At 44.6% G+C, this 14,187-nt stretch overlaps 1 protein-coding gene across 5 annotated transcripts in view; it reads left to right on the forward strand.

Annotated features, from left to right (window-relative positions):
• SYBU (syntabulin) overlaps positions 1 to 11,897 on the forward strand; it is a 59,100-nt gene extending 47,203 nt beyond the window's left edge. For 2 of the 5 annotated variants that reach the window (XM_084847988.1, XM_084847990.1), the window contains 3 exons: positions 5,451 to 5,558; positions 8,392 to 8,541; positions 10,071 to 11,891. In XM_084847988.1, the coding sequence (XP_084704114.1) occupies positions 5,451 to 5,558; positions 8,392 to 8,541; positions 10,071 to 11,181 (1,369 nt within the window). In that variant the 3' untranslated portion in view covers positions 11,182 to 11,891. Of the gene's footprint in view, positions 1 to 5,450; positions 5,658 to 8,391; positions 8,542 to 10,070 lie in introns of all 5 variants that reach the window. The other 3 variants (XM_084847989.1, XM_084847991.1, XM_084847987.1) reach the window with 2 other exon arrangements.
• The last annotated feature ends 2,290 nt before the right edge of the window (positions 11,898 to 14,187 follow it).

Raw genomic sequence — 14,187 nt, forward strand, 5'->3', positions numbered from 1 at the left:
GCTTGCTTCCAAACAACCCATGATTAACAAACCATGGGTTGTTTTGTCATGTGAACGGGGTCAACGAGACTCCACTGTTGCATTTCCACTGCCCAGCTCAGTCTTCTCTTCTCAAGGCTAAACATGCCCAGTTCTTTCAGTCTCTCATAGGGCTTTCTTTCCAGTCCCCTGATCATCTTTGTTGCCCTCCTCTGAACCCTCTCCAGCTTGTCTGCATCCTTCTCAAAGTGCGGTGCGCAGAACTGGACACAGTACTCCAAATGAAGCCTAGCCAGTGCTGAGTAGAGGGGAACTAGTACTTCCCGGGATTTGGAAGCTATGCTTCTATTAATGCAGCCCAAAATAGCATTTGCCTTTTTTGCAGCCACAGCACATTATTGGCTCATATTCAGCTTGTGATTGACAACAATTCCAAGATCCTTCTTGCTTGTAGTGTTGTTGACCCAAGTATCCCCCATCTTGTAACCGTGCATTTGGTTTCTTTTTCCTAGGTGCAGAACTTGGCATTTATCCCTATTAAATTTCATTCTGTTGTTTTCTGCCCAGCACTCCAGTCTATCAAGATCACTTTGAATGTTGTTTCTGTCTTACAAGGTATTAGCTATCCCGCCCAATTTTGTGTCATCTGCAAATGTGATCAGCATTCCCTGCACCTCCTCCTCCAAGTCATTAATAAAAATGTTGAAGAGCACTGGGCCCAGGACTGAGCCCTGCGGTACCCCACTCGTTACCTCTCCCCAGTTTGAGAAGATCCCATTGGCAAGCACTCTTTGAGTCTGATTTATTTTTTTTATTTATTTCATTTCTATACTGCCCAATAGCCGAAGCTCTCTGGGTGGTTCACAAAAATTAAAACCAAACAGCACACAATAAAACAATATATATATATTTTACTGATCCTGTAGCCAACTGTGGATCCACCTGATAGTTGTTTCATCTAGCCCACTTTTAGCTGGTTTGCTAATTAGGATATCATGGGGCACTTTGTTGAAAGCTTTGCTGAAGTCGAGGTATATTATGTCCACAGCATTCCCTCAGTCCACAAGGGAGATTACCTGATAAAAAAATGAGATCAGATTCGTCTGGCAGGATTTTTTCTTGACAAATCCATGTTGGCTTCGAGTAATCACTGCATTGTTTTCAAGGTGCTTACAGATGGATTGCTTTATCATCTGCTCCAGATTTTTCCCAGGGATTGATGTCAGACTGACTGGTCTGTAGTTCCCAGGTTCTTCCTTTTTGCCCTTTTTGAAGATAGAGACAACATTAGCCCTCCTCCAGTCATCTGGTACTTCACCCGTCCTCCATGATTTCTCAAAGAGAATAGACAGTGGTTCTGAGAGTTCTTCTGCCAGTTCCTTTATTAATCTAGGATGCCGTTCATCTGGCCCTGGAGATTTGAACTCATTCAGAGTAATCAGGTGTTCCTTGACCATATGCCTATGAATCTCAAGCTGCAATCCTGCCCCTTCAGCCTATACTTCACCTTTGCCAGGGGGGTTATAGACCCTCTTTTGGGAGAAGACTAAGCCAACGTAGGAATTGAGCACTTCTGCTTTTTCTTTGTCATCTGTTATCATTTTGCAATCCTGATTGAATAGTTGAAGCACCATTTCTTTCCTCTGTCCTTTACTATGTATGTATCTGAAAAAAGCCTTTTTGTTGCTTTTAGCATCTCTCGCTAACCTCAGCTTGTTCTCAGCTTTAGCCTTCCTGACGCCATTCCTGCAATTCTGTGCTACCTCCCTGTACTTTTCCTTTGTTGCTTGTCCTTCCCTCCACTTCCTGTATGTGTCCTTTTTTGTTTTCAGGTCATCTCTAAACTTTTTGTGAAGCCACATTAGCTTCTTCTGTTGTCTTCCACCTTTTTTTCTTGTTGGAATTGTTTGTAATTGTGCCTTGAGAATTTCCTTTTTTAAAAACTCCCACCCATTTTGGGCTCCTTTTCTTATTAGAGTTGCTTCCTATGGGACCTCACTTGTCATTGTTCTGAGTTTATTAAAATCGGCTTTCCTAAAATCCAGGGTACACGTTTGGCTACACTCGGCTTTTGCTTCCCTTAGAACCAAGAACTCAAGTATAACATGGTCGCTTTCCCCCAGAGTTCCTGTAACTGCTACTTTATCCACTAAGTCATCTCTGTTGGTTAGGATCAAGTCAAGGATAGCCGATCCTCTAGTTCCGTCCTCTACTTTCTGTAGGAGAAAGTTATCCGCAACACAAGTCAGGAATTTTTTGGAGGGGCCATATTTTGCAGAATTTGTCTCCCAACAAATATCGGGGATACTGAAGTCCCCCATTACTACTACAACATGCTTCCTTGAAACATTGGCTACTTGCCTTTCAAAACTTTCATCCTCGCCTTCTCCTTGATTGGGTGGCCGGTAGTAGACTCCGACCACAATGTTCCTTTTATTCTTTGCTATATTAATTTTAACCCAGATGCTCTTGATGGGGCTACCAAGCACATCCTCCAGTATTTCTGTGCAGAGATGTGTATTTTTCACATATAGTGCAACCCCACCTCCCTTTCTGTTCCTCCTGTTCTTTTTGAACAAGTTATATCCTTCAATTGCTGTATTCCAATCATGAGAGTCATCCACCAAGTCTCAGTTACACCTATCAAGTCATAATTTCCCTCCTGTATTAAGAGTTCAAGTTTGTTCTGTTTGTTTCCCATACTCTGGGCATTAGTATCTAGACATAGAAGACCATGTGCTTCATAGTCTGGCTTTCTTCCTACATGTTTGTGAAGGCTATTACTGGGTGCTATTAGAGCTGTTCTCTCTGTTGCGGTGCATGAGCCTTCGTCCATTGTTACCCCCAACTTTACGTCTCCCTTCCCCGTAGGATTCAGTTTAAAGCCCTCCTGATAAAGTTCTTCATGCTGTGGCCAAACACATTCTTCCCAGCCTTTGTGAGGTGCAATCCATCACTTGCCAACAGTCCATCTTCCTGGAATTATAGCCCATGGTCCCAGAATCCAAATCTCTCTCATCGGCGCCACCTTCATAGCCAGTTATTCACCCGGAGTATTTTTCTTTCCCTTTCTATCCCTCTTCTAACTACTGGAAGGATGGATGAGAAAACTACCTGAGCCCCAAAGCTCTTGAGTTTCCTTCCCAAAGCTTCAAAGTCTGACGTGATTTTTTCGTAGCTCCGCTTGGCGGTATCATTTGTTCCCACATGGATGAGAAGACGGGGATACCTGTCAGTGGGCTTTATGAGTGCAGGCAACCTTTCAGTCATGTCTCTAATCTGTCCTCCCAGGAGACAGCCTACCTGGCGAGTCCACGGGTCTTCGTGAAATACTTGGGTTTCGATCCCACGCAGCAAGGAGTCTCCCAGTACTACTACTCTTCTTGTTGTTGTAGGCCTTGGTTTCATCGTCTCTGCTTCACTGACCTTCAGTCTCTTGCTCATGCAGGTTCCCTTGTAATTCTTCTTCTGCAGGCTGTCCTCCAGTCTTATCCTCAAGTACCTGGAAACGGTTCCATAGCTCCACTGCTTCCACTGGTGCAGAGTGGCTTCTAGTATCAAGGAGTATCCTCTACTGCATTGCTTGCTTCTATAGTCCCTAGACCAGCTTCCTCTGCTCTGCTCTGCTTTGCTCTGCTCAGCTAGGAGGCGAGAAACAGCTTACTTCTGTATACCCTCTTCCAATGGCTGGAGGGTGGCATGTCTGAGTCAGCAAGGGGGCAGGGTCAGCTAGTGCATCCCTGCACACCCCTCACACAGTTCTAATCACATGAGGTTCGGAACACCTGAACAGGGCTTTAGAGCTCAAACCATGGTCTGTGTTCTAAAATATGGTTAATGCAAACCATGGTTTGTGTGATGACAAAATGGAGCCTGTGAACTTACCCAAGGCTGCCTGTGGCTGAGCAGGGATTTGAATCCTGGTAACTTTAGGGTGCAATCCTATGCATGTTTAGACAGAGAAAACTCCTACAACTCCCAGCATTCCCCAGCCAGCCATGCTGGCTGAGGAATGCTGGGACTTGTAGGAGTTTTCTCTGTCTAAACATGCATAGGATTGCACCTTTAGTTAAGTACTCTTTAGTCCAAGTCCAACACTCCTTGTGCTGCCCCCTACTAGTTCTAGATCTATTTAATCTTATTAAATATGTAATTATAATTAAATTATTTAATAATTAATAATTTTTAATCTCTACTTGTTGTTATTTATTTAATAAATTATTTAATTTATTTAATCTCTACTTGCAAGCAGCAAGCACAATATAGATCTTTGAAAAGGGCACTGAGATCATTCAAAGGCTTCCAAAATATATAATTCATCGTAGAAAACTTACACCAATACACTGTATAATACACATTAGAGCTGCTGCCTGATTAAAGAAATCTTAGCCGATTCATTAGATATGCACAGGCTAGTTTAGTTAGAGTGTAATCCTATCGATTGTGCTCTCAGTGATTGGAAGTCCCTTGATCTTCGCCTCCCTGTCCTCCCGCTCTGCATTTTTTGCTATGTGGTCTTTTTTTCCCATCTAGCAACAGTGCTTCAGACAGGGAGGGAAGGAGGCTGGAAAGGCCTCAGGATTGCTCGTATCCGAACCTCTCCGGTCTCCTCCCCACCCACCAAAATGCCCCCTTTCCCCCCTCTCTGAGGCACTTTTCTGACCTCAGAGACCAGCCGGCACGATTCTTTCTGCACCAGCTGTGAGGGGGGTGCAATCTTCAACTCCCCCTTCTGAGGTCAGAGCGCTTGGAGGGGGGGGATCCCCGGTATCCTGTAGCCCCTCAGACAATATCTAGGGGCCATAGGATTGCTCCCTTAGTTAATCTGTTCAGTTCAAATGAATTCAGTTACTGCTGCAATTCAGATAAATTAATAATTGATGCATATGAAAAAAACAACAACCAATATATCTGAAGGAATGAGCATTCGAGTTTTTACTTTTGGATGATGCACGTGTATCTCAGCAGGCACCATCTTAGATGAGGAATTCCTTCTTATGCGAAAGAGGATGAATGCCTCTTCTAAGATGGCAACTGCCATGTGCTCTTTTGCTAAGTACTTTTATTAAAAGTAAGCAACATTTATGTGTGTGTGTGTGAGAGAGAGAGAGAGAGAGAATTTAATGGGCTAGAAGGTTTTTAATTGATTAATATATCTGATTAATAGACTAATCATTGCAGCCCAGTCGAGGCCAGTGGCTCCAGTATTAATGGGGGCAGCGAATCTACTCTGGGTTTCAATCAGAACCAGTCAGAATGCCACAGGAACTATCCGAGGTGCTGAACCTATTTTAGGGGTAGGGTTCAGCACCTTGGGTATCTCCTTTAGAATTCTCACTGGTTCTGACTGAAACCCAGAGCAGATTCTCTCACACACACATACAACATCCAGGTCACCAGCCTCCACTTAGCCCTAATATATATTTTGCATGGAGTACTATATAACACATTGTTTTTGCTGTCCCTTCCAGTCGGGGGCCTCATGGACGGAACAGCGGATCCCTGTCTTACAAGTCTGGGTCTAGTCCTCCTACTACATCCCGTGAGAAGGACTTCCTGTCGATGCTGTGCAAAAATCAGTTGAGTCCCATTAGCACCCATCAGAATTATGGGGCTTCTTCAGCCAGCAGCAGCAATTCAGGTTCATACAAGGGAAGTGATAACAGCCCCATTCTGAGGCAAGTGAGCTTCTCCACCCTGTTCCTCCCGCACCTTGCCCCTATCATCTAAGTTCCCTACATCCCTAGCTGTCATCAAAGTGCTGAATTGTAACTGAAGATATTCTTCATTACATATATGCAGGCCTATAAATGCTATAAGCATTTGAGTTGCATTCATGAAGCATGTGAACAGGTGTGGTGGGAACACTGCTGACACCTTCCAAGCCGATTTCCTTTCCTTGGTGGGAAAAATGAAACTTTGCAAAGGGCCACACATCTCTCGCTAACTCAATGTCTGCATTGATTTTTGTGCTTCTAAATTAGTCTCTTGTGGGATAGTATATAAGGTAACACCGCTTGCCATTGCCTTGACCTGTGGCTGCTGCATAAAGAAGCTCTGGTGTTGTTGCATACTCTTGTGTTCTTTCATGTGTGCCCCTGCTGACCTTCTTTATGTGGCCACTTGTTCACATGATGTCTTTACTACAGACAAATGGGCATTGTCTGCTAGCTACAGTCCACTTAGTCCAGAGGAGGTTAATCGGCTCCGGGAAACACAAGGTGAGGATTGCAGCCATAGTTACTGTTGATCCATTTCTGTGGCCCGTTTTGCCATAGGACGATGAGGGTCCCAAGAATTGAAGTAAAGAAGGAAAGCTTTATTAGCCCACCCAGCAATGCACAAACTATTTGTCAAGACTTCCCTGAACTGTGGGACTGCTAAGCTACTCACCCAGACTTGTACAAGTCTTTAGTATGGTTTCATAAGATTATACTGGTTATAATTATACTACTGGGAGCCAGGAGGGCCAGCATCAAGGGTAGGCATGGTTGGGCACTTGCTGAGGGCCCACACCCTAGCAGGGGCCCACTGACGAGAGCACCCTGGACTTGTTCCTCCTCTTCACCATTGCAGCCTGCTTGTACACCTGCCTCTTGCTCTGGCCCAAACAATAGTGGCGGTGAGAAGTAGCACAGTAGATGCCACTGCCTACTTGCTTGCTGGCTCCTGGCTTCCCAGGCAAGCAAGGAATAGTGATGGGGAGGAGGAGGAGGAGAAGCAATAGCAGCTGGTGACAATGGTGGTGATAAGGTATATCAGGAATGAATCTGAGCATGTGGAGAGGTCTGGCAGCTCAGATTCGGAATCGGAATGGGAACAGCCGGAACAGAGGGAGGCTCCCTCCTTAGCCCACATATGGCGAGACTTTTTTCCCAAGACCTTGACACACAGATGGCCCAGACTGAACTGCCCCTGCATTCCTACACAAGAGAATGCAAGTTTTGGAGGAGGAGGAGGAGGAGGAGGAAGGTGAAGGGCATGACTTGAGGGATACTAGGGTCCGTCGCAGAGTACAGCGGGAAAAGTTAGGGGCAGGGCTCAGATGCTCTGCCAGGTCGGCCCCTCGTGGAAGCCAAGGTAGGAGGGAACCACCCTAAGGGAGGGGCATCCCTGCAAAGCAAGTCTGGCTGTGAAGTTCATGCCCAGACAGCTGGCAACTTCTCTAACTTCCCCTTCCATATCCTCTGTTGATATTTGTAGAAGTGTGGATTAGCTAGTTCTGTGCAGACTGAGAGTTTCCTGGAATCTGCATTTGTGAAGCTTTGTTTACTGGAGTCACTGAGGAGAGGGCTCATTGAGGGTGTTTGCCTAAGAGCCCTCAAAAACCTGGAGTCAGCACTGGAAGCCAGCCTTGGAACTGGAAGGAATGGAGCTGGCTCCAGGTTTTAGGGGGCTCTGGACAAAGTGCTCTTTGGTGGGGCTTCTTATCCATTGGTGGTTTCCAGTGGGCTTCTTTCATGGTGGCTACAGCAATGCTCCTGGCAGCCAGATATGGCCACCATTTAAATTTTTCACAATGCCCCTAATGTAGCATTGCCCTGGGGCATTGTAGGAAATTGTCATGATTTGTCCTCCAATTTTCAGGGCATGTTTTCACCTCACCTACTCCAAAATGCTAAAAGAATTCTAGGTTTCAGTCCAGAACGAAATCCTATCTATGTCTGCTCCAAAGTCAGCCCCATTGAGTGTATTCATTATTATTAATTTAAAACATTTTTATCTCACCTTTCCTCAGTGAGCCCAAGGCAGCTAACAACATAAGCAAAAACAATAACTTGGGGGCAATCCTATGCATGTTTAGACAGGAAAAAAGTCCTCCAACTCCCAGCATTCCCCAGCCAGCACTGTTGGCTGAGGAATGCTGGGAGTTGGAGGACTTTTTTTCTGCCTAAACACACATAGGATTGCGCCTTTAACCATTTCAAAAACAATTTGACTAGCAGAAATAACTAAAATAAAGCAGCCATAAATCACTAAAACAGTAGGAGGAAAAAGGTTAAATATACTGCATTCTTAAAAACCAAAACCGCAGCACAATTAAAAACATTTCAGAAAGAGAGCTACCAGTTCAGTCAGACTTACTCTAAGATAAGTGCATATAGCAGCCTTTCCCAGCCAGGTTCCTCCTGATATTTTGCACTACAATTCCCATCATCCCCATCCAGCATGGCCAATGGCACCATGGTTGCCTGGTTGGGGAAGGCTGATATATGATTTACAGTTATTTTATCTTGCTTGTCAAATGAGTAATCAAAGCAGTTTACCCATATACGTAGAAATACAAAAGTATACCAACATTAATATCACATTACATTGGGGAAGTATAGGATTGCTGCCCCAATCGCCAATCCTAACTGTGCAGGATACAAACACAGCTTTGCAGGCCCAACAACATTTTCTCTCTTGCAGGCGGCCAGCAAGATACAACTCTTGTGGCGAGAACCACGGCATTAAACCGCCCAGCCCAGAGCAGTACCTGACCCCACTGCAGCAAAAGGAAGTGACGCTGAGGCACCTGAAAACCAAACTGAAGGAATCCGAGAGCAGACTTCAAGAAAGGTAACTGTTCCAGTTGGAACTACATTTCACAAGGCAGCTTTCCCCGCTAGTGCTGTCCAGATGTGTTGGACTGCCGAACCCACTGGCTGGCTGGGGATGATGGAAGTTGTAGTTCAACACATCTGGGGAGGCGCCAAGTTGGGGAAGGCTGTCATAAGGCGAAGATCACGTCTGTTTGGGAGAGCTCAATGGCAGACTGTTTTGCAGGTTGTGATTCTGTTGGGTAACAATTCCTCTTCAGGCATTATGCCTGAATAGGGTGTACAAACTTAGTAAGGGGCCCTGGGCCATGCACGCTGGTGCCACCCTGCCTGCCCTCCCTGTTCCTGACCTTGCTGGGTGGAACAGCAAGCTCTGAAGGGAGGTTATGCTCATGTTCACTTGAATACATGTAGAACTCCCTGCAAGATCAGGGGCCCTGTGTTACCAAGGTTCCCAAATGCACAGGGGTGATCTCATGTTCAAGCAAACATTAATAGAAGCCCCATTCAGACCTCCTGGCTCAATTCAGGGAGGTCAAGAACTCAGGGTGACGGGGCGGTGCACGCAGGGATGTTGGTGGCAGCCCCGTGCACCTTACACACTTTTATATACCTTCTGTGGGCATAAGAAGCTATAGGCACAAACTGTAAACCCCTAAAACTGTGTTTCTGAACTTTGTGTGAACTGAAGTGTATTTTTGGAGGGGAAGAAGCTATAGATGAGTATAGATCACATGGTTTGCATGCAGAAGATCCTAGGATCAGTTCCCACAGTTGATTCCCATCTCCAGGCACGGTTGGAAAAGACCCCTAGTTGAAAACCTGGTATGCCACTGGCAGTCAGTAGAAATCAGCCTTCCCCAACCTGGTGCCCTCCAGATGTTTTGGACTCCAACATCAATCCATTCCAGCTAGCATGGCCAATGATCAAGAATGCTTGGAGTTGTAGCCCAAAACATCTGGAGGGCACCAGGTTGGGGAAGGCTGGTATAGACAATACTGATCTTGATGGACTCATGGTTAGAATGAAAGCATAGATCTGGAGTGTGTGTGTGTGTGTGTGTGAGAGAGAGAGAGAGAGAGAGAATGAGAGAGAGAGAACATGATGCATGGGGAAGGGTTAAGCTTCTCCTCTACTCACCTCTTCTGCATTGCATTGCAAATCACCCCTCCTAATTCTACTCTGTAGCAAAGAACAAGCTGTTGGACAAAACTGGAGTGTTAACAATCCTGATCAAATGCACATACGGGGGAAACAAATAAGGGGAAGATTTGGGGAAAAGGTATGTTGGCATGTGGTTTGTGCTTAAAAGTGAGGACAGTCAGTGGCCTAGAGAAAAGTTACTGCAGCTTGTAAAAATCACATTCCCTGCCTATGGATCTCTCTAGTCTGTGAGCTTCCTCTTCACCTTGTCTGAAACAGGCACAAAGCTGCACCTTCAGGCATCTTGTCCACCTGCCATTGTTCCTGTGCTCTTCACAGTTTGGTAACCTCAAAAGAGCAGATATGCTCACTGGGATTGATGTTTTGTTTTTCTCTCTGTTCAGAGAAACAGAAATCAAGGAACTTAAGTCTCAACTGGCGCGCATGAGGGAAGACTGGATTGAAGAAGAGTGCCATCGTGTGGAAGCCCAGCTCGCCTTGAAAGAAGCCAGGAAGGAGATCAAGCAACTCAAGCAGGTTATCGAAACCATGAAAAACAGCTTGGCCGAGAAAGACAAGGGGATTCAGAAGTATTTTGTGGACATCAACATCCAGAACAAGAAGCTAGAGTCTCTGCTTCAGAGTATGGAAATGGCACAGAATGGCTCTTGTAATGAGGATCAGGGTCTAGAGTATGTGTGTGGATCACCGAATAAGTCTTCAACTCTGAGTACAGCCTATTCCAAAATGGCAGACAGCATTCTCATGGAGGACCACTCTATAGAGGATATGGCCGATAGTGGTGTGCTGCTTAGCGATGATGTGGCGAATGGGAATGACATATTTGAAGACACAGTGATTGCTACCACACCCGAATTTGGTTGTCCAGCTGTCTTTACAGTCTCTACCTTAAACCACCGGGATCTTGTAAAAAACCTAACCGACTCCAAGGAAGATGACGACAACCATAACCATAGTGTGGCGATGGAACAGGCAGTTCAGGCGGATGTGTTGCTGTATAGCTCAGACATGGAACAGCTGATTCAGAACGTATTCCAAGCACAAGATGGTTGTCTCATCAGCCCATCCTCATCTTTGAAAGAATCAGATGTATCTTGTCCTGAAAGTATCACAGACTTGCTCATGGATTTGACTCCATGTGACCCAAATTCTGCAATCCTTTTATCCCCTGTGGAGTCAGTGCATGGTGCTGTGGATTCTAGGTACTATGAAAACCGAGTCATGAAAGAACTGGATTTCACAGACTGTCACACGGAAACATTTGGAAATGTTGTGGAGTTGTCCGAGGGAAGCGTCGTGAAAAGATACTGGAGCAGCAACTTCCTCATAGATCTGTTGGCTGTAGCTGCCCCCGTTGTGCCAACCGTCATGTGGATGATCAGTACTCAGAGAGGAGGAACATACCCGGTCTACAATTTTGGAGCATTGCTTCGAGGCTGCTGCCTGGTAGCCTTGAATTCTCTTCGCCGCGTACCCATCAATGTCCAACCTTAGATGTAACTGTCCTGTACAGTGTGCCAAGAGGCTGAGTTCTGGTGGGTGTAGTGAGACCATGAAAACAGTTGTGTATGTAATGGTGGGTCTGTCTGTTTTGCTCCTCAGTGTTTGATTTGCACTATATTTAGTTGAAAACATGTTCATTGTTTGAAACTGAAGGAGAAAGGCTATTAGTAGCTTGGGGACTTGTTTCCGCTAAGTGTAAAAACACAAGTGAATTTTTAAAAGCATGCTCAGCAGTTCTCGTTCTGTCATGGGATGTATGGATTGATATACCAAATGTTCTCAGATGTGAGGGGAAAGTTCATTCTTCCAAAGGCAGCTTACATAATCCTGGCATGTATTGTATGTCTGTGCTTCTTAGTGGCGCTTTGATTATGTAATCACCCCTGCATTCCACTGATCCTGTGTACAAGGGGACCGTAACCAAAAAAAGAAAAGAATAAGAATTAAAAATGCATAATTGTAGATGGGTGGGAGTCTTGAATCATGTTATTAATCTTGTTTATAAATATGGCTGTGAATATATTTTATGAAATCTGTTTTAAGTCTTAAATAAAGTCTTACTTGGAATGTGATGATGTCACTCAAGTGTATGAAGGAATATTTTAAATGTATGGTGTACTAATTTATTTTTTCCCTTGTTAAATAATCTTTTAAGGAAAAAAAAACTTTATAATCACAAGTTATAAATAAAGCATGTTGAAATTGGCTTGGTGTCTTTGTTTTACCTGAACATTGCTCATTATGAGATTTGAGCGCTCACATATGTTATAAAACAGGATGGACTACAAAGTGCATCGCAGCCTTCCCTAACCTGATACCCTCCAAGTGGTTTGGACTGCAACTCTGCCTTGGGCTCTTTGGAGGAAAGGTGGGATATAAATTAACAAATAAACAAACTACCAGCATTCCTGTGCATTGGCCATGCTGGCTGGGGCAGATGGAGTTGAATTACACATCACCTGGAGGTATTAGGTTAGGGAAAGATTGCTGGATAGGACAGGCAAATGGTGGTGGTGTTGCTGATCTAGAAAATGTAACTTTAAAAGGTGTTCAGCGGAGGGTGGTGACTCCGATTTTGGTGGGGCAATGTATCCATTCTGGGTGTTAGTCAGAACCATCCAGACCTCTAAAGGAGCTATCCAAGGTGCTGAACCTATTCTGAGGATAGGTTTAGCACTTGGATAGCTCCTTTAGACTAAGTCCTAGAAGAGAAACATTTCGTTTATTGCCACTTATATTCCACGTGGTATCCTAGCCTTGACTTGGTGTTTTTGCCTCCTCGCAACACCTGTCATGTTATTTAGGGTGGATGTTAATGATTTCCCCATGGTAACTGAATGAGTGGCATCTGAGGCTCGTACAACACATGTGACGGCAGCAAACCAATTGGCTTAAATCTGGTTGCTTATTTTTTATTACATTTATGTCTTGCCTTCTTCCACTCTTGCAGGGAACCCAAGGCAGAGTCAGAGACTGGCCCAAGGTCACCCAGTGAGCTTCATGGCTAGGTGAGAACTAAATAGAACCCAGACCTCCCAAGTACCAGTCCAGTGTTCTAACCACTACACCACAGTGGCTGTCTCTAGTGGGACATATGGTGTTTAGAGTAAAAGGAATACATGTGCGTATCAAAGCCTTTTCCTAATGTCTCACTGGCACTGGGTTGGACTGAGAGAGCCGTGCGAAACAAAAAAGCACCTAAGTGAAAGGCAAGCAGTAAGCAAGGAAAGATTCAGCATCCTTGTGTCTTTTGCTCTGAATCCGACGGGGAAACTTTGTTGTAGTATTACAGCATTAGGCATGACTAAGTCCCATTGAAACTAATGGGAAGAGTTAAAATATACAGCCTGAGGTGCCTGAAAAACATTCAGTATTTTTACATAATGGCTGACTGAATTAAGCCTACTGGTACACTCCAGCAAGTATTTGGGAAGTCCACACCCATAGCAAGAATCACTTGCAGGCCAGTGCTACCCATTAGAATGCTGGCATGGAAAAATCCATCCCAGGAAGAATGTTTCCAGCTTCTTCTGCATAATAAAGGAATTGTGTCCAGTCCAAGACTGGCAGATCAAACAAAAAGGGGGCAGAGTCATGACACATATCTAAGCAAGACACCATTGGAAAACAAAGTACATGCTAGACAGGGCTATGTGTCAAAGCTTTCAGCTTCGACACATAGCCCAAGTATTGGGTCAGCCTACTAAATTTAGATACTGGAGCAACTTATTCCTGCCCAAGCAGCTGCCCATTTTCCCCCCTAGGGAGGCTTGCTTCAAACTGATCTATGACAACTCACTATTTCCATATGACACTCTTCAAAGTTTAGGAGGGCTTAGATAGATGTGATAATCCTTAGTCACCAGGAAAGTTAATTCACAAATTGGCTAAAAGAAACCTGATTTTGAACACCAGATTACTTTGCATTTCTCAGGAGTGCAGTCACACCTTGCTTCAGACATCAGTCTGGCTCTGTAGGTGGAGGAATTAAAACCACTCTTGACTGCCTAGCACATCTCTGACGTCAATAACTCCATCAGCGGCAATCATTTAGAAAAGGGGACTTGGACCTTAAAACCTGTTTTTCCAGGTTGAGAGGCAGCCATTGTTATATTATACTGCGTAAATATTATCCAGATAGCATGGGCTTTGGAACAATGCTACCTGAACAGTTCTGGAGCCTTTCAATGAAAACTAACAGACATCTGTTGCTTATATATGGGAACTGCAAGTTACTCATGCTACCTCAGCTGGAGCTGTTTTAGCAGGGCTTTTGCCTTGTGGATGTAAAGTTGCTAACAAGTATACCACACCAGATCTACAACGAATAAAGCAAGACTATTAAGGATGCCCACACACACTGAAAGCTTCTGCCTATAGTATTATTATATACTGCTATTTTGGAATAGGGGTGGCTAGAAACTGTGACAGATGAAACCTCCACTGTACCTGTTTTAATTATCTTTTTTAAAAAAGCATGTACATCCCTGCTGGTGT

The sequence above is a fragment of the Heloderma suspectum genome, chromosome 4, assembly GCF_057233095.1.
Source record: "Heloderma suspectum isolate Gila_16-S chromosome 4, 16-S_ref, whole genome shotgun sequence".
Lineage (NCBI taxonomy): Eukaryota > Metazoa > Chordata > Lepidosauria > Squamata > Helodermatidae > Heloderma > Heloderma suspectum.